Source organism: Vulpes lagopus, chromosome 21, assembly GCF_018345385.1.
Source record: "Vulpes lagopus strain Blue_001 chromosome 21, ASM1834538v1, whole genome shotgun sequence".
In the NCBI taxonomy this organism is placed as follows: Eukaryota; Metazoa; Chordata; class Mammalia; order Carnivora; family Canidae; genus Vulpes; species Vulpes lagopus.
The window spans coordinates 27,009,581-27,034,199 of NC_054844.1; the positions used below are offsets into that span (position 1 = coordinate 27,009,581).

General features: G+C 38.5%; 1 protein-coding gene across 2 annotated transcripts in view; it reads left to right on the plus strand.

Moving 5' to 3' along the window:
• Window positions 1–24,619, plus strand: part of FAR2 (fatty acyl-CoA reductase 2) — a 136,236-nt gene extending 111,617 nt beyond the window's left edge. For both annotated transcript variants that reach the window (XM_041736144.1, XM_041736143.1), the window contains 8 exons: window positions 7,789–7,966; window positions 9,295–9,339; window positions 11,554–11,672; window positions 12,551–12,618; window positions 14,830–15,001; window positions 18,902–19,031; window positions 21,608–21,735; window positions 22,648–24,619. In XM_041736144.1, coding sequence (XP_041592078.1) covers window positions 7,789–7,966; window positions 9,295–9,339; window positions 11,554–11,672; window positions 12,551–12,618; window positions 14,830–15,001; window positions 18,902–19,031; window positions 21,608–21,735; window positions 22,648–22,810 — 1,003 coding nt within the window. In that variant the 3' untranslated portion in view covers window positions 22,811–24,619. The remainder of the gene's footprint in view (window positions 1–7,788; window positions 7,967–9,294; window positions 9,340–11,553; window positions 11,673–12,550; window positions 12,619–14,829; window positions 15,002–18,901; window positions 19,032–21,607; window positions 21,736–22,647) is intronic.

A 24,619-nucleotide genomic window follows, 5' to 3' on the forward strand; every position in this document is an offset into this window, starting at 1 on the left:
AAACAAAACAGAGCAAGTCATAAGCACAATTTATTAACTCAGAATTTTATATTCAGGACCACGTGTCCAGCCTCCTCTCCGTCAGCCCTCCCTTTACTTTTGTGCTACGGTCCTACTGCAATTACTCCTCTTCCTCATGCCTCTCTGCCTTGGCTTATGGTAGTTCAGTTTCCAGAAGCTACTTCCACCTCTACTTCCTAGGTTAATTCCTGGGACATCAGAGGTCTCCTCTGAAAGCCGTTGAGCTGAGGTGGCTTCCCCAGTGCCTCAAAGTACCCTGTGCCCACCTTAACGATCGCTCTTACATGGGTTATTCTAAATATCTGTGTTCTCTATTAGGCAATGAGCTTGGCAAAGGAAGGGAATGTCTCTTGCTCCTCCTGGCTCTCAATGCCAGCACGTGGTAGGGACGCCAGTGTTTGGTGAATGAATGAAATGTTGTTGCTGGAACGAGGTGACCACTGTTCACACTGTCGGGACTGAGGTTTTTGGGTTGGTTGGTTGGTTTAAACAAACGTGGGAAGAGATGGCAGGATTCCATAGCAAGCTTCTTATATCTGGGCGTGTGAAGTCCCATGTGTAAAACACCTGTATGCCCTCATCTTCTCCCTATTTCTGATGGCCTGTTTTTTCCTCTTAAGCTTCTAATAAAACCTATGTGTTAAGTCTAGAATAATGCTTTGAATAAAGCCAAGGAACCTTTTACCAGCTACACTGTTGGTTATGATGCTTTCAACTACCCCTATATCAGATGGAGTTCTCTGAAGGTTTAGAATAACAAATAGCATTAGAGTTATTCTGAATAAATATTAATTCACCTAAATTTAGTTACTTTGATTCAAGAAAATACGTTTTCTCTGATTTCTATTTTTGTAATTGACCTGTGGTTAAAACAAAAGTACTTTCCAAGATTTTTAGGTTTCTATTTCCCTTGGAAATTTTTACTAATAGTGGCCTCACGGGGTCTCGTAGCTGTCATTATTCTTGGTATTTCAGTGGTCCTTGTGTTTTAAAAAAAGAACCAGGTGTTAAACTCTAAGATGATCTCAAAGGTGTGCTCTGGGCTTTGTGATCTCAAGAAAATCACCCATGTGGGTGTGCTAATTAACTAGATGTGGGGGGAGGGGGTTGGAATCCTTCCACATTGCATCTGTATATCAAATCATCATAATGTACATTTTCAAATATCTTACCATTTTGTCAGTTATACCTCAGTAAAGCTGGGGAGAAAAGAAAGAAAGAAAAGAAAGAAAGAAAGAAAGAAAGAAAGAAGAAAGAAAGAAAGAAAGAAAGAAAGAAAGAAAGAAAGAAGAAAGAAGAAGAAAGAAAGAAAGAAAGAAAGAAAGAAAGAAGTCACCCATGACAAAGTAAAGTAAACCTTTATTTTCCCAGAAAACCAGTTAAATGAGAATTCCAGTTCTAGGAAATAAAAAAGGATTTGCACTTTTTTGCCAGGAACTTTTTCAGTTGTGTAGGCCCGAGGGGTAAGGCTCAGTGGTGTTTATAAATGGACTGGGACTGTGAACCCAAAGCTGACACCTTCTAGCCCTGCCCCATCCCCTTCCACCCACCTCATTCGGCTCTCCCAGCCTAAGACTGCCAGGCCTCAGTTCCCTTCCTTCAGCCTGGATCTGAAAAATTCCAGAATTACCTTGGTCCTGAGCCATGCCTGAAAGATGAAATCTGATTGCGTTAGTACAAACTTTTAGCGTGGTAGCGTAACCACATTTTAACAACACCTGAAATTAGGAGTTGATGTTTTCTATTGGCGTGACAAGCATGGCCATTAATCAGCATTAAAAAAACAACAACAACAAAAAAAAAAAACAGGCTTTCTTTCTTTTTTTTTTTAAGATTTTATTTATTTGTGAGAGAAAGAGAGAGAGAGGCAGACACAAGCAGAGGGAGAAGCAGGCTCCATGCAGGGAGCCCGACACGGGACTTGATCCCAAGTCCCCAGAATCCCACCCTGGGCCGAAGGTGGTGCTAAACCGCTGAGCCACCCGGGTACCCAAAACAGGCTTTTCTAGTTCTCCTTTCTTGCCTGTGTCCTCGGCCCTTGTCACAACTACCGCAGGCATTTTCTCAGGGAATTGTGCCACCGTTCTTACTCATCTGTCTTTGTATTTCTAGCTTCTACAGTTGGGGATTTTTACCTTTAGAAACTCCTGGGCGTAAATGGATGAGGGATTACCAATGAAATTACAGTTTTCCAAAATAATAGCTTAAGTAGGCTTATTTTTAAAAATGCACATAACTGACCAGGAAAGATTGCTGCTTTCCATCTTTTTTTCAGGCCAAGTTAACTCCACAAGGATTTCTGCACCTACATGAAAACTTGAGATAATTCGAGTTAGAAACTAGGAAAGTGGATCTATAAGTATTTACTGCTTTATTTAGCATATTTAATATCGTCAATGTGCATTAAGAAGGGAAGGACCGGGCAGCCCAGGTAGCTCAGCGGTTTAGCGCCACCTTCAGCCCAGGGCGTGATCCTGGGGACCTGGGATCGAGTCCCACGTCGGGCTCCCTGCATGGAGCCTGCTTCTCCCTCTACCTGTGTCTCTGCCTCTCTCTCTCCCTCTCTCTCTCTGTCTCTCATGAATAAATAAATAAAATGTTTTTTATAAATTTTTTTAAAAAATAAGGGAAGGACAGCTATGAATCATCACTGAGCAAGTACTGGGAGTAAAGACACTTTCACGGACACCCAGTTCCTTACCATAATACTGTAGGGTTGGTAGTAGCAGCGTGACCTACTATGCTAATAAAGGAACCAAAGCTCCGAAAGGCTGAGGAGCTCTTCCGAAGTCTCTCAGCTGATAAGTTACAGGGACACCATCTTTTTCTGCAGTCTCATGATTCTGGTCACATGGCTCTGGCCTTTCTTGGCACTCCCACGTACTTGGCAGTGTGAGCAATTAAAAGGTACTTTCCTCAAATATAGACTGTGTTCTCAGGGAGCTCCCAGTAAAACACAAAATAGAACAGTAAAGATGCGGAGTGTGGTAGAGCATACTCAGGTTGAGGGAGTAGATGGAGTGGAAAGGCCATCCGGGGACAGGCACAGGATGCGGACTTGGATGAGGAGGCACAGCGTGGGTGGGTGAGATGGGGTCACAGACGAGCACAGCCCCTGGAGCAGGAAAACTGGGGGCATGGTTGTGATCCAGCTGCAAGTCCCCCTGGACAACACAGCTGGTGCATGTAGGGTGCATCACATGTTACAGGTATATTGCACATTAGAGGCCTAGCTGGGTTGGGGCCGCACTGAGATCTTGAACACCGTGTGGAGGGTTGTATTTAATTCTGTAGGGCAACAGGGATCTGAGGCAGAAGGGGCAGGTATGTGTGTGTAACGGGGTGGGGTTGCTTGGTTGGTTGTTCCATTTTGTTTCCATCAAAAAAAAAGACGTTGATGAAAGTGGGCTTTAGGAACATTAGTAGGGTCATGGGGGAGTGGGAGTAGATTCGCCTGGGCAGTGGCCAGAGGCAGAGACAGCCAGGACCTGCCTTGTTGTGGGGAGGGGATCTGGAGCTGGCGAGTGGAGACAGCCACAAAAAAAAACCCCACTTCTGTGTTCGGGAGAGAGAAAAATCGGTAGGATATGGTGTGACTGCTTTGCACGGGGGCTTGCACACAGCTGTCCAATCAACTGTCAGCTTTGGAGACTCCATCTCTAGTGCCCAGAGTTTAATTCTTTTAAAGTTCAAGTCTACTGAAGGTTTTAGGCATCCAAGAAGCAATGCCTTTCTGAGAGCTAATCCCAGTTTGCTCAACTCTTACGTTTGTGGAGTGGTGTCCTTTCAGATTGGTGATTCCCCAGCTTGCCTGACCATCACAATCAGCGCTCCACTTGACAAAAGCAAAGATTATCCAACTGTCACCCTCAAAGATGGGATTTAGAGGTTTTAAGATGGTACCCAAGGATCTAAATTTTGTCATAGGCCCCATGTAAGTTTTAATGATGAGCAGGCAAGTTTGGGGAAAAGTGTCTTAAATTGCTTTTCATTCCATGACTCTCATTTGACATGGGGCTCATTCATATTCCAGTCACCAAAGCACTCTGGCCTCCCCACTCTCCTCGCTTTGCCTCTCCGTTTCTAGATGCCAATGAAAAGCTCCTGATAGATTTGTACCTACTAAAAGTCATGCTTTGAAGCTACCTGGCGTCCAGAAGCACAGCTAATCTGCCATGTGAAAAAGAAAAGGTGTTTTTTGATCAAACACTTACAGCAGTCAGCTGTGGCAGAAATATGAAAGGAAATCAAATGTTGGAAAGTAGTTTTGCCTGCGTGCTGAAGAACACATTGTCAACACTAAGAGGCGCATCTATCCCAGGGGAAAGGAAAACACTCATTCTGATACTTGTGGTTTTACTGTCACGATTGTATAGGCTTAAGATGGCATCTAAGCAGCTGGCAAAAAACTGAAAATTTAATGGGGCTCTATTTATTTTTTAAAAGATCTTATACATCTATTCATGAGAGATACAGAGAGAGAAGCAGAGACATCGGCAGAGGGAGATGCAGGCTCCGTGCAGGGAGTCCAAGGCAGGACTTGATCCCAGGACCCCAGGATCATGCCCTGGGCTGGAGGCAGGTGCTCAACCACTGAGCCACCCAGGTGCCCCATTACTGGGCTTTAAATACACATCAGAATCCCTGGGTGGTGCAGCGGTTTAGCGCCTGCCTTTGTCCCAGGGCGTGATCCTGGAGACCCAGGATCGAATCGCCCATCCGGCTCCCGGTGCATGGAGCCTGCTTCTCCCTCTGCCTGTGTCTCTGCCTCTCTCTCTCTCTCTCTCTCTCTCTCTCTGTGACTATCATAAATAAATAAAAAATATTTTTTTTAATGTTTAAATACACATCAGAGCCAGGTTAGATTGTTTCCTAGACAGACTGAATAGTTTTCCTATTATCAGGCTGTTGGAGGTCAGAATAGGCACTCAGTGAAAGCCCAGAGGGAAAGGCAGAGGCCGGTTCACCAGGAGCATTAGACACGGGTATACCCTTCTCCCCAGTACAAAGTCTACATGGACTCTGGAGCCAGCTCTGCCAAGTGGAAATTGGTCAACATGTAGCCTTTCGGTTTCTCCACACTTTTCGTCGCTGACAACTGGGTATTTTCACTTCCAGTTTTGCTTTGTTCTCTATAAACACATCTCCCTCCCTCCTTTCCTTCCTTCCCCATAGTCTCCCTCCAACCTCACCTCCTCCTGAGTTCATTCATGCTCCCCGGCCGCTGTCCATCTCAGCTTCCCAAAACAGTATTCAAAACACACACTGGCTGATTATTACCTTTGTAGATACATGCTCCTTGGTTGTTTTACCAAACAAATATAAAAATGCCTTAGATGTATTGGCTCATTTTGCTTTATCAAATAGCCCTAAGTGCGATTGTGAGCATCCCTGAAAATTAGGACAGCTGTAATGAACACCATTTTTCATCAGTAAAAATCAAGGAAACAAGAAGATAATTCAGTGGAATGCAGGCAATGCACGAATAGTAGAAGAGGCAGGCCATTCATAGAGCACTACAGCTTCTTTTTGCAGTTGTGTTCTTAGAAAACTATGAAACCAGCATTTGTGGTTTTTTTTTTTTTTAAGATTTATTTATTTTAGAGAGAGAGAGAGAGTGCTGGCAGGAGTGGGGGTGGGGGGAGCAGAGGGAAAGGGAGAGAAGGAACCTCAAGCAGGCTCCCTGCTGAGCTCAGAGGCCAACACCATGCTCCATCCCAGGACCCTGAGATCATGACCTGAGCTGAAACCAAGAGTCAGAGGCTCAACTGACTGAGCCACCCAGGTGCCCCCAAACCAACATTTTCTAAGATAAGCTAACTCACCAATATTGGTAAAGCCTCCAAGTGTTACCCGTTCCATGCACACCAACATCAGTGACAGACAAGCTGGTCTCAGCCACGGGCTGTATCATCCTGGTGTGTTGATAGCTTCTGATGTGTTCTTAGAGTTTTTTCCTTTACAAACTTAATGAAATTAGGCTGTATTTCTCCTGACCCAGTTATTGCAATCTGCGCGTGTTCACTGAAAGAAAAATGGTCAGTTAATCCAGTGCCCATCATCAAATCAGATGAGGTAAAGGTAACATCGTCATAAAATGGAGAGGTGCCGAATTTATCCCACACGCTTTATCCCAAACCTCAGGTGGCCATATAATTGGAAAATCTTCTATTTTTCTAAGTATTTGGAGTTGTTTTTATTCTAGGAACTTCTTGACCTTTCCCTATTCAATTGAAATCAAAAGGCAGGGGATCCCTGGGTGGCTCAGGGGTTTAGTGCCTGCCTTTGGCCCAGGGTCCAGGATCCTGATCCTGGAAACCCAGGATCAAGTCCCACGTCGGGCTCCCGGCATGGAGTCCCACATCGGGCTCCTGGCATTCTCCTTCTGCCTGTGTCTCTGCCCCTCTCTCTCTCTCTCTTTCTATGTCTATCATGAATAAATAAATAAAATCTTTAAAAAAAAATCAAAAGGCATTTGAGTGTCTAGAAAACACTCAGCACTAATCACAGCAAAGCAAGAAGGAAAACCCAAACATTACAGACAGTGCTCATGTCCCACTCCAATATCAAATGAGAGTTATTAAATTTGAGAGTTGTGTTTCGGAATAAATATCGGCATAAGCACATCTTAAATGCTCAATAATTCGTCATGGGAGCAAAGTGGTAACAGCTAAGATCTTTTTACAATCAAAATAGTATGACTGAGCTCAGTCCTTTACGATAGGAATCAATGTACCAAACAGACTAATTACAAAAATCATACCAACATATTTACATAGCCTAATTTTTAAAACCCATATTATAACAAATGGTTAACCGCATAGATCTGTCAGTTAAGAAAAACATTAAATATTTAATTGACAGTGATTTCATTGCTTTCTCTGAGAAGTGCAGATAGGCTTTGGGATTATCAAAATGGTTCTGACATCTTTAAAAAAGAGATTAGGCGGGTGTCCTGGTAACTCAGTTACTCATGATACATGTCTTTTTGTAAGTAGAGGTGTTCGGCAATCACTGTTAAAGCCGCTTCAGAGTACTCTAATCGCTCCACTTGACAGACTATTAATAGTTATTAGAGAACTTCAGCATTCGTGGGAAATCTCTAGAAATAATTACCAAATTATTGCCATAGGCTGTAAATAGAGCTTCAAAGTGCATTTCATAGATTTGCTAAAACAGGTTGTAAGTCTGCCAAATGTCCCTGCTTTTATTCATTGAGGCATTGAATGGAATTCTACACTGAAAAGCTAAAGCCTGCAGGATTGGTGCACCGGGTGTTAATCGGACAATGTTGAATGAGCAGGGCTGCTTCGGAAGCACCCAGGGTGAGAGTCTCTAAACTCCGCCGACACAGCACGTGGCATGCTCCTGGGCACGGCTGGCACCCTCAAGTGTCCTCTGGGGTGTCCTCATGAGCCAGTTGGAACGGAAATAATTGATGATAATTAGAGATCATATGTAATAAAGTAGTAGGTTGCGTGGCTGTTGAATTTATCAATGTAGGTGGGAGGAAGCAGGACTCAACTGGTAAGACTGGGCTTAGCGCAGAGCAAAGAGTTCATCCAGCAGCGCGCAGGATTTGGACTCCTACACACTCAACCTTGGTGGCCTGTGTGTGGAATTCCAGAATTCAAGCAAGAAAGGGAAAGTTTTGTTTGATTTTGTTTTGTTTTGGGGTACTTTCCTGTCTCTCTCTCTTTTTTTCTTTTTTTGATCTGTTGTCTAACATATGTTGCTAGAATTCTTTTTTACTCTGACTATCTGTAGGTGGTTAGACGATGCTATTATTGACGAGATCACACCCAAGCTGATCGGGGATCGGCCCAATACTTACACGTACACCAAGGCCTTGGGAGAGATGGTGGTGCAGCAGGAGAGTGGGAACCTAAACATTGCCATCATAAGGCCCTCCATTGTGGGGGCAACCTGGCAGGAGCCTTTCCCGGTAAGCGCCCGCTCACCTGGATTCCTTGCTTTGCTGCCAAACCAGAGTCCTACTCACCCAATTACTTTCTGAGGTCCTTCTCTCTCTCTCTCTCTTTCTCTCTCTCTCTCTCTCAAAATGTGTAGCTGAGTGCAGCATATCAAATGCAAACCCGTTATATTAGGACAAAATTCCATGTTTGGTTCAGGATTTATCCAGCATGAGGCTCCTCTGGGGTTTACACTGCCTCTCCTAGAGTTGGGTGGCAGTCTTAAATTAGCTTCTCATTAACCCTTGGCTGAAAATTCCCATGGGAGATAGTTTTAGTTCTTGGCTTCCCCACTGTAGTTTAAATATTCCAGAATGTTTCTGATGGCCAAATTGGTAATATTATGACTGCCAGAGTAAGTAAGTAAGGATCACAAACTTCACAGAAGGTTCTCAGTTTAGGAATAATTAATTTTTGCACCTGTATACTACGGTATCCTTTTAAAAGCACACTGAGCGATACCATCTTTTTTGAAGCAATTCTGTGAAACTTTAGGGCCAAAAAAATTTGAGCTCTGTTACTGACTGAAAAATGCAGCCTTTTGAACGGTCTGATCTGTAAAACTGAGCTAATGCTGTTTTAGCCCCATACTGGACCCATTCTGGAGAGCTGATCAAATGAGACAAGGTAGGAAGAGTGTTTAGTGTAGTGCATGGTCCTCAGTAGAAGCCTCAACGAATATTAAGCCCTTCATCTTCTCTTTTCTCTCTCCTCTAATATTTTCACACGCATGTTGACTTTTACAGATAAAGAAACAGACATAATAAGGTCAACTGCCTTGCTTAGGGCTTCGGAGACAAATTCAAAAGGATGTGTTTGTCTAATTGCTCCTGAACATATTTTTCCTGCTAACATCTCTAAGCAAGCTAACACAAATAGAGTATGGACACTAGGACTTTTCAAATGTTCAAGAAATGGATAGTTCCTACAAACCAGGTTAGATATGTAGTGTTCCTCTGGAGAGTTAAAATCAGGAAAAATGATCATTAATGAGTTGGTTAGCAAGTTGTGATATTAACTCCGTCTCTAAGATGTCATAAAACAACCTGAAGCTCTCCATGACTCCTCCTATTAAAAAAAAAAATGCTGCAGAATTTTCATTCTTGCACAAGTGCAGAAGTATCCAGTGCTTTGCCACTGACCCCTGTTTGTGATCTTAGATATACTGGATAGAACCTTCTGTTGGCTGGGGTTCAGTGCTGTTGTTTTGACACTTACTGAGATCAGACTGCGGACATTGCAGATGTGTTATGAGTTTTCTGACATGTGTAACCAATACAGATCTTTTTTTTTCTTTTAGGGTTGGGTTGATAACTTAAATGGACCTAGTGGGCTCATTATTGCGGTATGTATAATAATATAGAAATAACTCCTTGAAAGGTAATGGAGCAATGGGAACAAAATGCTTAATGTTGGTTTTGCTTCATTGATCCCAAACCATAAATGTTACTTTGCTTAACTACTATTGAAAGCAACTTCATCTCAGTATTGCTGATTGGAAAATAGAGGCAGGATGAAATTACTTTCATCATTTGTGGATTGTATTATCAGGAAAAAAGAGGTTCTGTGATATCATCAGTTATTATTTAGGAGTTTTCGTTTTTGCAAAGCCTGAGCATCAAAGACCATGTCTGTATTTCCTTTTGATTACCACAAGATGGGAGTGTTTCTTCCTTTTTGCTATTTATCAATAGCTCAAATTAGCACAGTGTTTGCCAGAGGTGGGGTGGAAGGATAAAGAGAGCACAGAGGATGTTTAGGGCAATGAAATACTCTGTATGCTACTATAACAATGCATATCTGTCGTTATGCATTGTCCAAACCCAGATAGTGTACAGCACCAAAGGTGAGCCTTAAGGTAAAGAATGGATTTCGCTAGTAATGATGTGTCAGTGTAGACTCTTCAGTTTAAGAAATATGCCTTCTAAAAAAAAAAAAAAAGAAATATGCCTTCTGGTGAGGGATATTGATAATAAGGGGGACCATGTGTTGAGGGAGCAGTTATATGGGAAGTCTCTGTACTTTGTCTCAATTTTTCTGTGAACCTAAAAGTGCTCTAAAAAAATAAAATCCTAAAGAGAAAAAAATTAATATTTAAAAAAATCAGTGAGTTTGAAATAGGTTAATACTAAGTTCTAGGCTATTGAAGGAGCCGTGGTAATTTAGACATGCTGGTTAGACATTTTTTTTTCAGATGTTAACAAAAAGCAAATGAGCCAGACTTGTCCCCCATTTTATATTCCTATTGAAACTTCATGATCGTCAATTTAATTAAACCTCTTTGATTTTTTTAATTTCTAAAAAAAAAAAAAAAAACGCAAACCTCTTTGATTTTTTTAATGTCAAAAAAAAAACCCAAAAAGGGGGGAAGCAAAAAAAAATCACATTCTCAAAGATTATTCAATTCTTGATTATAATATACATTCAAGAGTTAATGTGTGTGGGTAGACATGTTATGTATATACATAAAAATACATCAATAACTAGTTCCCAATAGATACAAGAAAGAAAAGCCACCAATTGGAGCAAAATTTTCACATATAAAAATTAATGAATATAGAAAACACTTTTCCCCAATAGTCTTCTCCCAGACAAGGAGAAACATCAGCAGGGCCTCTAGGTCAGCAGCCCTCTGGGGGCATCTCCCTGCAGCGAAGGCTGATCTAGTTGACGTGAGGCCTGACCCAGTTCACAGTTCACACTGAAGCACTGTTAGACCAGAAGCACATCTCTACTCTTTAGGACAATGAATAGGAATTCACTTCTGTCCGAGTTTAAATCTTATTAGAAGTGCCATGCTTCGGACTGCTTCTCTTCCTCTCAGAATTAGGTCCCACATGAACTAACATACAAATGTAAGAGTGAATTTGTGACTCCTTGTCAACGACAGTGACAGCAAACTTCTTTCTGATTTCTTTGTAGCGGCCCCTCTCTTTTTGTTCTCTACCTGCCTTCAACACTTTCTTCTTTAAGTTGAGTTGGGGGTGAACATGTGATAACTTAGAAGCTGAATATTTTAACATGATCCTAGAGTGAGTTTTATTATATTATTTGCAAAGCTGCAGGACGCCTGGGTGGCTCAGTGGTTGAGCGTCTGCCTTTGGCTCAGGGTGTGATCCTGAAGTCTTGGGATCCAGCCCTGCTCAGCGGGGAGTCTGCTTCTTCCTCTCCCTCTGCCCTTCCTCCTTACTCCCTCAAATAATAAATAAAAGAAATGGTAAACTAATATTAATGGATAATGTGGGAAACCTTAATTCTTAAAATGTCTTATGAATTTTTAAATGTGATAATTTTCTCTTGGTGTTTGTTAATTAAATATATTAACCTCTCAAAAATTTGAGGAACTCAACTCCCTAAAGGAACCTGAGGACTTGTGTGGAAATGTTGGCATTTGGACTTGGCTGGGGGGTTGGCTAGGCTGAGAGAAGTCAGCCTTAGCGCGATGACCTAGGGAGCTGTGAGTCGGTCGGTGTTAACTATTATTACTAGCAGCATTAGTATTAGCCCCTGCTGTTACCTAAAACTTGGTTCAGTATTTAATGTTCTTTTTCCTGTGCAGGCTGGTAAAGGGTTTCTTCGGGCCATAAGAGCTACTCCGATGGCTGTGGCAGATTTAATTCCCGTTGATACAGTCGTCAATCTCACCTTGGCTGTAGGATGGTACACAGCAGTTCACAGGTGTGCATGTGGAAGCTGACTTTCAACAGTTTGATGAGGAGGAGGATGCATATGCTAGGCTTATTTTCAAAATATATGCATTTCATTATAGAAGACCCCAAATGTCAGAGAGGATCTGTTTCGATATCTTACATAGTTCTTAATATGCCATTATGTATGCATGGAGGTGTTTTATAGATACTGCGTAGTATTTTGTATAAAGTAACAAACTCTTTAAATCATTTAACCATAAAATTCTTGATAACCAAAAAAAAAAAAAAAAAGCTTTTTCTATTCAGTAATCTAAAATACAGCTCCCCTTTTTAAGGCAAAGGTAATAAAAAGTAGGTGAAATAAGGTCATCTTTTATATTTTATAGAACTGGTCATTTCCTGATAAATGCCAAAAGTTCAGATCACCAGATGGGAGGGCTATTACCTAGTACAAAAAAAAATAATAATAATAAGTAAGTTGTTTGTATATTTGACTCATAGCAAATGGCAAACAACTAAATTTTTTCTTATTCAAAGTCAGCCATTTAGATGTTTTGCAATCCATCAGGGCTTAACTGTACTTAGAAGAAAACATAGCCTATATTTTGCCCAATAAGCATATCCAGAGGTTAGCAATATGATCTGCTCTCTCATTGTCAGGGTACTTCCGTTTGCTCCCTAAATACATCAACTTATTGAGATCTCTTTCACATGCACACGCACAAACACATACACTTTTCTAGTCTTCTTCCATTTTGCATTTTTACCCAAAGAAGGAACAAAAAGATGGAAGCATTGCCTTAGTTAAGGGAATTATTGAAACATCTTTGTCTACATGTTATTTTCCCTTATCTTTCTTCTATCCGTCCTCCATTTTGTTGTGCTTATTTTTATTTCATTTTCCAGGCCTAAGTCAACATTAATCTACCACTGTACATCTGGTAACCTCAATCCTTGTAACTGGGGCAAAATGGGTAAGTGCCTCTAGAAATGTTTCTACTAACAATCAGTGTCTGCCCACACACTATTAGTATCTACCACAGGGGGAAAAATGTGACAAAATGGGAGCTTAGAATCTAATGGGAGAAAAAGATGAATAATAAATAAGATAAAATAATTAATAATTATAAATGTGTAAGAGTTAACTAGAATGTACTGTGGACCATCAAAGAAAGAGGATCGGCGGGAATATGTACATGACTGTAAGCAATAAGGGGTCCACTGGCTATAAACATTTTAAAAATAGATAAAACTGAGTAAAAGTCAGCAGTTAATAAGTAATGTCGGTGAGGAAATAGCACTCCTGCTGAGGTGGTGGCTCCCATGCTCAAGTCCCTTGTACCCTGGATACATCACTGAGACTGAAATCATCAATGACCAAGTAGATTTAGAAGAGTTCAATAATACTACCTTATGTTACTGAGAAATACTCTTTATCAATGTATACAGTGAGCCGTGTGACCTCAAAAGTATCTTGTTGAAGTAGTTAATCCTGCACATGATAGAAAATTAGCTAACCAATCTTACACTCCTTTGTCAATTTAGTTGATTTTCAGCAAATATCTGAAATTTTTAGATCAAATACTTTTGTTTAGATACTAGATATAGAAAAAAAACTCACATGTATGTCATTTGTTAGAATCTGATTTCCAATTCAGAGCACTCTGCTATGCTACTCTGTAAAGTTGTCACATCAGTAAAAATGAAATGAAATTATCTACTACCACCAAGGTTCTTTAGAGCATATATCCAGTTATTTAGATCATATATCTAAATAATTCTGAAGACATTTGGAAATAAAAATAAATCTCCTCTACCTCAGTAACAGAATTAAGACATCACTCATAAAAAGAGGTAGTAATGGAAGCAAACAAGATATGTTGAGCTCCTAAATAAGAAGGTGCACATGTTAATTCCATTTCTGAAATTCCAGTCTTCTCCTATGCTGAAATCTCTTATCTGTCTTATCAAATTATACAATGTCATAGTTGAAGGTAATCTTAAAAATAATCTAGTGTCCTTGCTTTATTTTATATATGAAGCCCCAAGATAGTGAAAGATCTATTCAAATTCATATGGAGAGCTGGTACCTAAAATAGAAACAGAAGACGGTCTCTTGTGTCTTCTGGATGTGCAGTAACAATTCCACTAGTGATTCTTAAAAGTGAATATGAACCCCTATGGGAAGAAAAGAGTTCAGATTCCTGGGTCAGATATTTCTTGAGAATCTTCTCTGTATAAAGAATATATATATATTATATATATTCCCAAGTAATACATTTTAAGGAGGACCAATAATCACATTACCATAATAACTGATATCTTTATCATAATTGAATAATGAACTTAGGTATATTCTTTGAAAATTTTTCATAGATAAAATCATTAAATTCAAATTAATGTTTTTTGAAAAATTCTTTATTTTACAAATGTACATTAAAGGTTTTTAACTAGGTTTTATCTACATAACAATATAAAAAATTATTGTGAAAACAAATCTGGAGACAAGAGTGGACAATTGAGTCTGGGATATTCACAGAGAAGCAGAAATACCAAAGAATTAAAAGACTGGTATTTAAAGTGAGCCAATGCAAGGGAATCCTGCCTCAATATTGTTTTTCACTTAAACCACTATGAAACCTTTAGGTAACCTTTTATAAAGGTTTAAGTAAAATATGAAGAAACTAAAAAATATATATATGTATATATATTTATTTGAAGAAACTTCCCTGATGGTTCTACAAGTGATGATCCAACCTAGGAAATAAGGCCCTCAGTCTCTGTCTTGGGGCTTTCAGAATAGACTAGATAATCTGGGAACCGAATAATGGATTTAAGCTTTTCTGATCAATATCTCACTGTATTGACTGAAACTACTTCCCCAAGAAGTTGTTTTAGAATAAAGGCTTCAAGATAAGGAACCAATGTGTAAGCCGTTCTCATTGTTTGATTTTGTAGGTGAACTTTTGCCTGGCACAAATATCTTAGTATTGTTCTCACAGATTGATTCTTGACTCTACACAGCAAATCACTAGTCTTTATCATTTTGACCCACTGCAAATGCCCTCCACTACAGTGGGCTTACATGCTCCTAAACTTAATACTATTATATATAAACTTATATATTATATGTTATATATAAACTTAATACTCCTAAAAAAAATACTATTTTTTTTTTTCCGCAGGATTCCAAGTCTTGGCAACCTTTGAAAAAATCCCATTTGAGAGAGCTTTTAGGAGGCCATATGCTGACTTCACAACCAACACCATCACAACCCAGTACTGGAATGCAGTCAGCCACCGGGCTCCTGCCATCATATATGACTTCTATCTGAGGCTCACGGGAAGGAAGCCCAGGTGAGAAGCTGGGTCAGTTGCTTTATGAGTGTTGCTACATGGAAGATTAGGGCCCCAAAGTCCTTAGCCCTCCTTTCATCTGGGGATTAAAGGTAACAACTGAATCTTATATAAATTTGAGACCAACCAAGGCAGTAGTAATGAGAAGCCCCAAAGGGACCCGTACCTTAAAAATCCTCCATCATAATAAAGGAAGTTAAATATTGAGGAACTTGCTTGGTGAATTCAGCAAGTAATCATTCACCCAAAAAGCAAAGCAACTGAGACTCTAAGTCTGGGGTTTTCTAAATTGTTAGGTAATCTTAAAATTGTGCAATAATGGTAACAGCCATGCCACACACACACACAGGATGATGTGAGATGATTTCATTTTCATTCTCACAACAATCCAGAGAAGATGTAATCAATACACCAATTTTACAAATAGGAAATAGAAGCTAAAGTAGCTTAGAAGTGGCAAAGATCTGCAGAAACCTGCCTACTGCCACCTAGAGGTGAGTAAAGAAATTAAAGGGAACAAGGTAGAATGAAATGTGCTGATGCTGAGGCAGCTCTGTCGCCATCTAGCAGTGTGACGTAGGAAACATTCTCTTTCTGTCCCACTTGAGGAATTTTATATTGTTGTCTGAAGAGTCATTGTTATAATTACCAAAGGCAATCCCTGCAAGCAAGCACAGGAGCATGAATAGCATTGCTTTCTGTGCTAGTCTCTTTATAGGAGGAAGACTTTATTGCTGTGTTTAATTTCTGTCCTTATTAGCAGTGCAAATAGCTAAAACTTAGGCAATGTTGCATTTATCTGAATTTCCAGAGACCTTATTTAGAGCTCATAACTCAGTAATCATCAGTTTCTTCTTGAGCAAGGTGAAGAGAAGATGCTGTGGCTATGGGAAAAATATTTGTAGGGGGCTTATTATATAAAGGTGGGAAAAGAAGGAAAACCAAACATTGTAGGCAGAAATGCTGAAGACTTTAAAATTTATCAGGGTTGGAAGAAGACCTCGATAAAGAGCAGAGGTCCATAAGTAGAAAAAAGGAGGAAGGGAGCCAATAAAAAATCTTTATGAATTTTGTTTGTGAGAAATTAAATATTTGTGGGAAACAGGTAGGTTTCTTTTGTGATAGGAATAATCTTTATGGCAGAAAATGCTAGAATCCTTCTAGACCCTTCTTCTTCCCAGATGTTTGCGTGTAATCTTCCATGCATTTACAACCATATAGAGATGTATATAAATATAGTGTTGCTTTGAGGTGTGTGTGTAAATCAAGCCTACATATTTACCCACTTTTTTCACCAATGTTCCTTGAAAATCTAAGTCATTCTATCTAGTGTTGTCTGTTTTTTCCTATCACAAACAATGGGGTAATGAGTATCAGTGCATTTTTTTTAGAACTTGCTACTCAGTCTGGGGAAGATGCTGAGGAGTGTGATTGCTGGATTGGAGGCTATCTGGAGTTTGTGACTACCGCTAGGTTGACCTAAAGGAAGGCTGCCAATTTGTACTACCACATCAGCACAGGAGGGGAAAAATGTGTTAATTACCCTCATCAATACTTAGCAAAAAATCAATCTTTTGAATTGTCAAACTAATAGCAATGAATGACATCTCTTTGTTATTTTGATTTGCATTCCCCTGATTGCTGGAGGGGCTGAGCTTTTATTGTTCACTGGACAATTTTCTCCTCTGGGAGTTGTCTGCCTCTGCTTATTACCTATTTTTATTAGATTGTCCTTATTAATTTACAGAAATTCATATTTATGTGCATAAATATATATTTAATGTATTTTCTCCAAGTCAATTTCTTCTCTCACAGCTTTGATTATGAAGCTTTATCTAATACGAGGGGAGTACATATTATGTAGGTCTAAAAGCATGGAGTTTAGACTGTGACTTACAGATTTAAATCCTGGCTTCACTACATGAAGCACATGAGCTCTAAATTACTGTTTCTAATACCTTACTGCCTCATCTGTAAAAAGGGACAGTAATCATTCCTATTTTATAAGATTTTATGTAAGAGGGCATAGGATATAGTAATCACTGTTATTATTAAATAAGTTTTAGATTTTTATGTGATTAAATGAATCACTTTTTTCCTTTATTGGTTTTACATTTTATGTGTTAAGAAGACCAGGCAGCCCAGGTGGCTCAGCGGTTTAGTGCCGCCTTCAGCCCAGGGCGTGATCCTGGGGACCGGGGATCAAGTCCCATGTCAGGCTCCCTGCATGGAGCCTGCTTCTCCCTCTGCCTGTGTCTCTGCCTCTCTCTGTGTCTCTCATGAATAAATAAAATCTTAAAAAAAAAAAAAGACCTTCTGTACCTGAAAGTAATAAATGTACTTTCTAAAAACAAAACAAAACAAAACTATGATACTGATATATTCCTGTACATAGGGTATCATTCTACAATGATTATTTTTAAAAATTAAAATAAATTATTGAAGTCACATCAATTACATGAGAGCTGTAGGATGGATAATTATCCATTTGGCTGCTACAGAAGTATCATAGACAGTGTGGGTTATAAACAACAGAAATTTCCCTCTCACAGTTGTGGAGACTGGGCAGTCTAAGATCAAGGGCTGGTGGATTCAGCATCTGCTGAGCACCTGCTTCCTGATTCCTAGACAGCCATCCATGCTGGAAAGGCCAGGAGAGATTTCTGGATTCCCTTTTATAAAGGGCACTAGTCACCTCCTAAAGTCTTCTCTAAATACTATCACACTGATGAGAATAGGTTTAAGTATATGAATTTGGAGAGGAGGGGGATATAAATATTTAGTCTATAGCAAAAATGTAAGATAATAATAGCCAAATGAAACCCTATTATGATGCTTGTATCAGGGAATAAGGAATCTACCTTCTGCCTAAGAATTTCCCATGTACAATAAGTCATTGGGTATATAAGCATTAGGACTTGACCAGAAATAAGACCAAATTCCCAAAATAGCATCATAAGTCATTACTGGGTCAAATGGGTAGTCACTACTGCCAAAACTGGCCCGAGATAAATGCTGTAGAGGCCAAATGTTCTATAGGCTAAAGTGATTTGTAGCCAGAAGATCTAGGTTGATGCATTAGCTGTGTGACTTTGAACCATTAATCCTTTTGTAAGATGAAGGTAAAGAATGTAGATCTTTACCACCGGTGAGGATCAAATAAGAGCAGGTATGAAAGTTTTCTATAAAAAATTTTTTTTTTAAAAAGAAAGTTTTCTATAAATGGTTGCAAAGTTGGAAGTTCACAACTAGGCAAAGTGAGCTTAAGATAGATTAAGTGGCCACGATAATATAAGCATCAAAACCAAAATTCCAACCCCGTTTTGACTGACCTGAAAAAGCCTCTGCTTTTCTAATCTCACCACTCTGTGCCCCATTACTTTAGATGGCCTGCATCTCCCAGTACTGTGGTCAGGACTTGGACCAGCTCACTTTGTCCATTCACAAAATGTACCTACCTAACAGAGATGCTATGAGGATTAGTTAAGATATTTGTTTAAGGTATCAGCACTGTGCCAGACAGTGGGTTATCACCTAGTTATTTTCTGATATCTGGCTGGGTTTTTTAAAATGTTTGCTATTCTTGAGAAAGAGAAGATAGTAAAGAAGCAGAGGAGGAGTTTGGTGGTATTAAAATGACTAATAGAACAAACTCCTTTAGATGAGATGCATCAGCTTCCTTCATTCAACACAGTTCACAAATATGGAAAGAGAAAAAAGAATACGTGTTTTAATGAAGAAGTGGGGGGGAAGGTAAAGAGGGAAATTTTCGATATTTCCTTTTATATATATATATATATATATAAATATTTTCTCAAAAGTAATTTGTCATACGTCCTAAAGAGTAACCGTGCCATCTGTGGTGTGCTGATATTTGCTCCTATTTGATCTTTACCTTAGGATGACAAAGGTCATGAATCGGCTTTTAAGAACAGTTTCCATGCTGGAATATTTTGTCAACCGGAGTTGGGAATGGAGCACGTACAATACGGAAATGCTAATGTCTGAGCTGAGTCCTGAAGACCAGAGAGTAAGTAGAACGCTGACAACCAACAGGAAAATCTTACTCATTTGGAATTTAGAATTATTTGACCTGGAAAGCTGATAAACAAAGGAAGTTTTAGTTATAGACACAATCTTCTTTTTTTTTTATGCTAAGAAAAATCAGTCAGTGCTATTGACACAATTGCAGGACATAAGTTAATGTAGGTAAGAGACCTGGGTTCTTGACCTTGGTTAGATCCTCACTGCTATCCTGCGGTCACATTTCATGTACTGAATTTGCTTCAATCCCTGTTCATCCTTGGTGGCTGTTTTCAACAAACCCTCGGTACCTCTATATTTTCCCTAACCTCACAACATAGGACTTCAATGAAAAATCAATTTTACTGCTCATAAACTCATCCACTATTCTTATTAAATCAGAATCATTCTCCATCTCCAGAGCTACAATTCTTTCGTTTTTTAAAGCTAACCCCTACTCCCATTGCATCCCACTTAGACCTCCGTCCCTCTCTCTCCCTATAATGATCTGTCTTCAACAAATCAGACTTCTTATTTCTCAAGACAGGCCTTCACCTTAATGCTTTGCACCAGTGCCATTTCTTTCTTTACATTAGCTTCTTGGCAGTTACAATAGTTAAGTCCTGAAATCTTTGTGTATTCTGAAATTCACAAGTATAGAAATCTTTTGTACTTTGTACATGTTCCTAGGTTTTTCTTCTCAGGGAGTCACATGTTCCCTGACCATATCCTTAGTTTTCTATTAAACTTTAAAGTTCTCACTCTCTTGCTTGGCATTATCTACTAAAAAAAATTTTTTTTTAAAGGTAAAGCATTTCTTGATTTATCTAATACTTGACAGTATGTAGAAGAGACCATGTGTGAGGAGGAAACATTAGAAGGCCATAGCTAGCCTCACTTGCCAACTACGGATTTCCTTCTACAAACCAGCGACACAGACCATGATTCAAATCCAAGCCCTAGAATTACTTTGGGTCATGGAACCTAAGGGTTACTTACAAAGTCAAACACCATAATGTTATATTAAATACACCAGGTGAGATTTAAAGGGATATTTTAACTGAAATAATTGCTGAGCATCTCTAAACCTGACATGAAATAGGGCTATATTCAGAAATATCTACATACCTTTATAGACAAAATTATTCTAAAGTACTTGTTTGAAATGCATAGACAATGATGAAACTAGATTAAAAAAAACCTCGAGCTATTGTAAATTATTTTTAAAATTAGCTTCAAATTTTATGTGGGCTTATCTTTATTGCATTCTCTTCATGGAATTTATCCATCTAAATAATTCAAAAGGTAATAAGGTTAGTGTTTCATTTTTTGACATGTATAACCGAAAACTTTGTGGAAAAAAAGAATCAACTCTGCTCTGGATGTAACATGTGCTTTCAAAATAGCTTAGCGAAGATAATAGTCCTGAATAATTGGATATAATTGCCAAACTCTGGCTTAGAATTGAGTTTGATTTGCCCTATGGAATGAGGATTCCAAACTAGGGCCTCATTGAAATCTAACTTAGAACTGTGAAATAGTATAAAAATAAAAGCCTCTGTTTATATAGTAATATTTAGTGATTCTATAGCAAACAAACATATCCAAAGTAATACAGAATCTCTTTTGGAAAGCATTTTGGCTGTTGGACAAGTCTATGAAGCTCTCTGGAACTCATCAATCTCATCTGTTCTTTGTTGATTCTCCGCAGTATTTCACAAGAATTTGAGATAACTTGCAATAAACATATAATAACAGAAAAGAGAAATAAAACATCAAACTAGGGGAAATATTAAAATATGAAGTCAAAGAATGAAAAATAGAATGTCCATCCATGTGTAGTCTATAAGATCCTACTAAGTCACTCCAGTTAAGCAAGGAATTTGTTTTTGGGCTTTTTGGTAGCAAAATGAAAGGGAAAATATAGTTCCGTGGCATTCCATGTCCAAGAGGAGGAAATGCACCAGTGTTCCAAGAGAAGCACTAAACTCTTACCACTGAATTCAAATGTTTTTGAAGGGCTTCATTTGACAACACACATAATGGATAATATCTCTGAAGCAAATACAGAATATAAATTTTGCTAAACTATAACTTAAGGCTTTGCTTATCCAGTCTTATTAGTCTGCTCTATTAAGTAGAAAAGGATGGTAGGCCAAGGAAACACCACCCAAATTTAAGAATGGAAAAGAAGCACAATTTGTTCTGGTCCCTAACCAAAGGTGTCCCATCACTTTTAAAAATAACTAGTCTTCATTTATTTGAAATGAAATTAGCCTTCACCAGACAAAAGAATGACAATTCTTTTAAATTTCCCTCACAAGACTTCCCAAAGGTCAAATATTTGTCCTTGATCTATGTTTAAATATTTCTGTGTAAATGGTAATCCATATTATCAGTGTCTTTGAAATAACAGTTCAAATAATCTCCTTTGGAGGAGTCCAACCCAAGTCTCCCAAACCATTTACTCAATTATGTGAAAGACTGTCACTCACTTATGTGAAAGAAACGTCATCAAAAGGACAATGTGATTGTCTCCAGCAGTACAATTCTGGCAGTCCATAATCTCTTCTTGCCTTTCAGGTATTCAACTTTGATGTGCGCCAGTTAAACTGGTTGGAATATATTGAAAATTATGTTTTAGGAGTTAAGAAATACTTATTGAAAGAGGATATGGCTGGGATCCCAGAAGCAAAACAACATTTGAAAAGGTAAACATAACCAGTTAATATTTATTAAGCACTTACCACATATATCTGATTCTATACTAGACATGAAATTTGAGCAGGGGAGGGGAAGAATCAACATTTTTTGAGCACTTACTACATTATAGGTCCTTCCTTGTACACTCTCCCCTTGCAGTACAGTTTCACTTAGATTTCACCACATGCCTATGAAGGAAGTATCATTTTGTTATCCCATTTTTCTTTTTAAATGAAAGAGCTATTTAGACTCAAAGAAAGTAAGTAATTTGTACATGGTAAGACATGGTAAGGAGCCAGATTTGAACCTAAGTTTCTGTTTCTTCATATCCTGTCCCATATGATATAAAGAATACCCAACAACAGGAAACCTGACTGTACTCTTTAACGTGGGCAAATCAGTCACTATTTTTTAAGTCCTTAAATTGCCTTAAATTTCTTTCAGTCATTATTCCATAAGGGACAGAGAACTGTAACAACCTGATACAATTCTGGTAGGAGCAAAGGGTTTTTAATGCAGAGATTATCAGCATGGAAAAGTAAATTGAAAACAGAGAGGAACCTTGAATAGCAGGCTAAGAGCTTAGAACTTACCTTCTACTGAACAAACAGTGAAGATTTCTGACAAGGCAATATGATCTAAGTATATTTAAGAAAGATTGTTAGTAATGTTTGTAAGACTGGTTAAAGAAGAGAGAGGTATGGGAAAGAGAAACTAATACTATGGAAATTTGATTATTCCGGAGGCATGGTGTAGAAATTAAAGCTATAAAAATCAAGAGGTCGTAAGGTCATGCCACATACCTGTGAACACCATACAGTCTTCTGGTCACAACCAGGAAACAACACATTTAGATTTCAGATAACACAGTTGGGTATTTGGTGCTGTTTTAACTTTGGTTATATATGTCTGTTCCCCAGGCTCCGAAATATACACTACCTCTTTAATACTGCCCTCTTTCTCATCGCCTGGCGCCTTCTCATTGCAAGATCTCAGATGGCTCGGAATGTCTGGTTCTTCATTGTGAGCTTCTGTTATAAATTCCTCTCCTACTTTAGGGCATCCAGCACACTTAAGGTCTAAGAACATTTGGCAAGCTCCTTTCACCTGGAACCTCTTGGATACCTCTAAAACAGCAAACTGTGGTTCTCAAGATTAAGAAGTAACAAAGAATATGCCCCAAGCTCATTACCTGTCCAATGTGTTGTCATGTATTCATCCCTGTTTCTTACCTATATATTGTTTTTATTTCAGTGAAAGAAGGAAAGTCATATCTATCTTAGGAAAAATTATTTCCAGATTGCTTCCGAACATTCTATACTGTGCCCTTGAATATAAAACACCAAAATACACTTATCTGTCTGTATTTAGGTTTTTTCTCTTGAGAGGACTAATTTTGACTCCATGAACATGGAAGAACACATGGTAGAAGCTAAAATATGCTAAAGAAAGGCAGTTCTAACCTTGGAACCATTCTGGGGTTCTAAGATTAAGTTGAGGAGGAATGATCTTCACATCCTCAGAAATACTGTAAAAGAAATCATTCTCCACTGAAATCTCAGCTTCCTGTGTTATACCATGGAGACCTGATTGAAGGCTGGGGGAAATTGGAAAAGTAGGTTCACATTTAGCACCTCCGTCAACTACACCCACTTCTGAAATCTAAAAAAAAAAAAAACAAAACAAAACCCAAAAAACAAGGTCTAAATAATTATGTGTAGAATATACATAATTGATGTAGACTATACACCAAGCATATTTGCATCGGGACTGCTTATTATTCTTTCAAGTAAAATTAGTTGTCGTAATTTGAATCTGACAACTATTATTTCTAAATCTTTTGAATCATCCATTTTCCTGATAACCTCTCAAGAGTTTCCTTCTTGTTCACTGAAGTCACTAAACCCCTTATATTTAAGCTTATTTTGCTCAGGCCTCAGAGTGACTGATGGGAGAAAGGTACTAGGCTAGAATCATTTAAAAAAAAAACAAAACAAAAAAACAGTCCCCTGATCTCTGCCTGGGAGGAAAGCAAAATTTCAAACATAAATGTAAATGCTAGTTTTAGTCTTTTTCTGCAAAGTAGGGAAGATTACCCTTCTGTGATCACCAGGACTTGCTAGTATCTTGATCATTCCAATTGCACAATGTTAACTGTACAATGTACAGCAGAAGAGGATAGACTTCACTAAGTGACTGTCAACTTAGAGACTGGGTATTGTTTTGTTTAAAAATATTTTATGTAGAATATCAATGAATTAGTAAAAACTATATTTATTCTCAAATTCCTATATTAATAATATAACTGTTATCCCAACTTTCCTCATATTTGAGAGATCTGTGTATGTTGGAGTATTTCATGTTAAAAACATGGAATATTATTCAAATACGGTATTTGGGGCCTAAGCCACTAAAAATAATCACAACTACTAGAAAACTACAAAAGCATAAAATGCTCACTTTCCAGAATAATTAGTAATGCTCAAGAAAGCGCACGTGGTTGCAGTGCACAAGGCTTGAGGGCAGCTTCTAGTCCAGTATTACTAGAGATTTTTCTGAACACTATAAAGGGCATTTAGGGGAACACTTCTGGGCAATGTCTTTTCCAATCTCATTTAAGGTCTGGGAACTTCTTTCCAGGGCAGACAAACCAGCTCTGAAACAAAGCACTTGGTGATCTTTAGTTTGAGATGTCTATATGATACTTCTGAGTTACATTAAGATACAAACTGCAGATAGGATAAAAATGAAATCAAGATATAACTCATTGAGATTGGATAAAACAATTATTCTAAGAATTTACTATCTTTTGATTGTTTCACCAATTCCATAAATTCTACTGATTAAGTATTCATTTTAATTTTTGATTAAATGAAAGTTTGAATTAAAAAA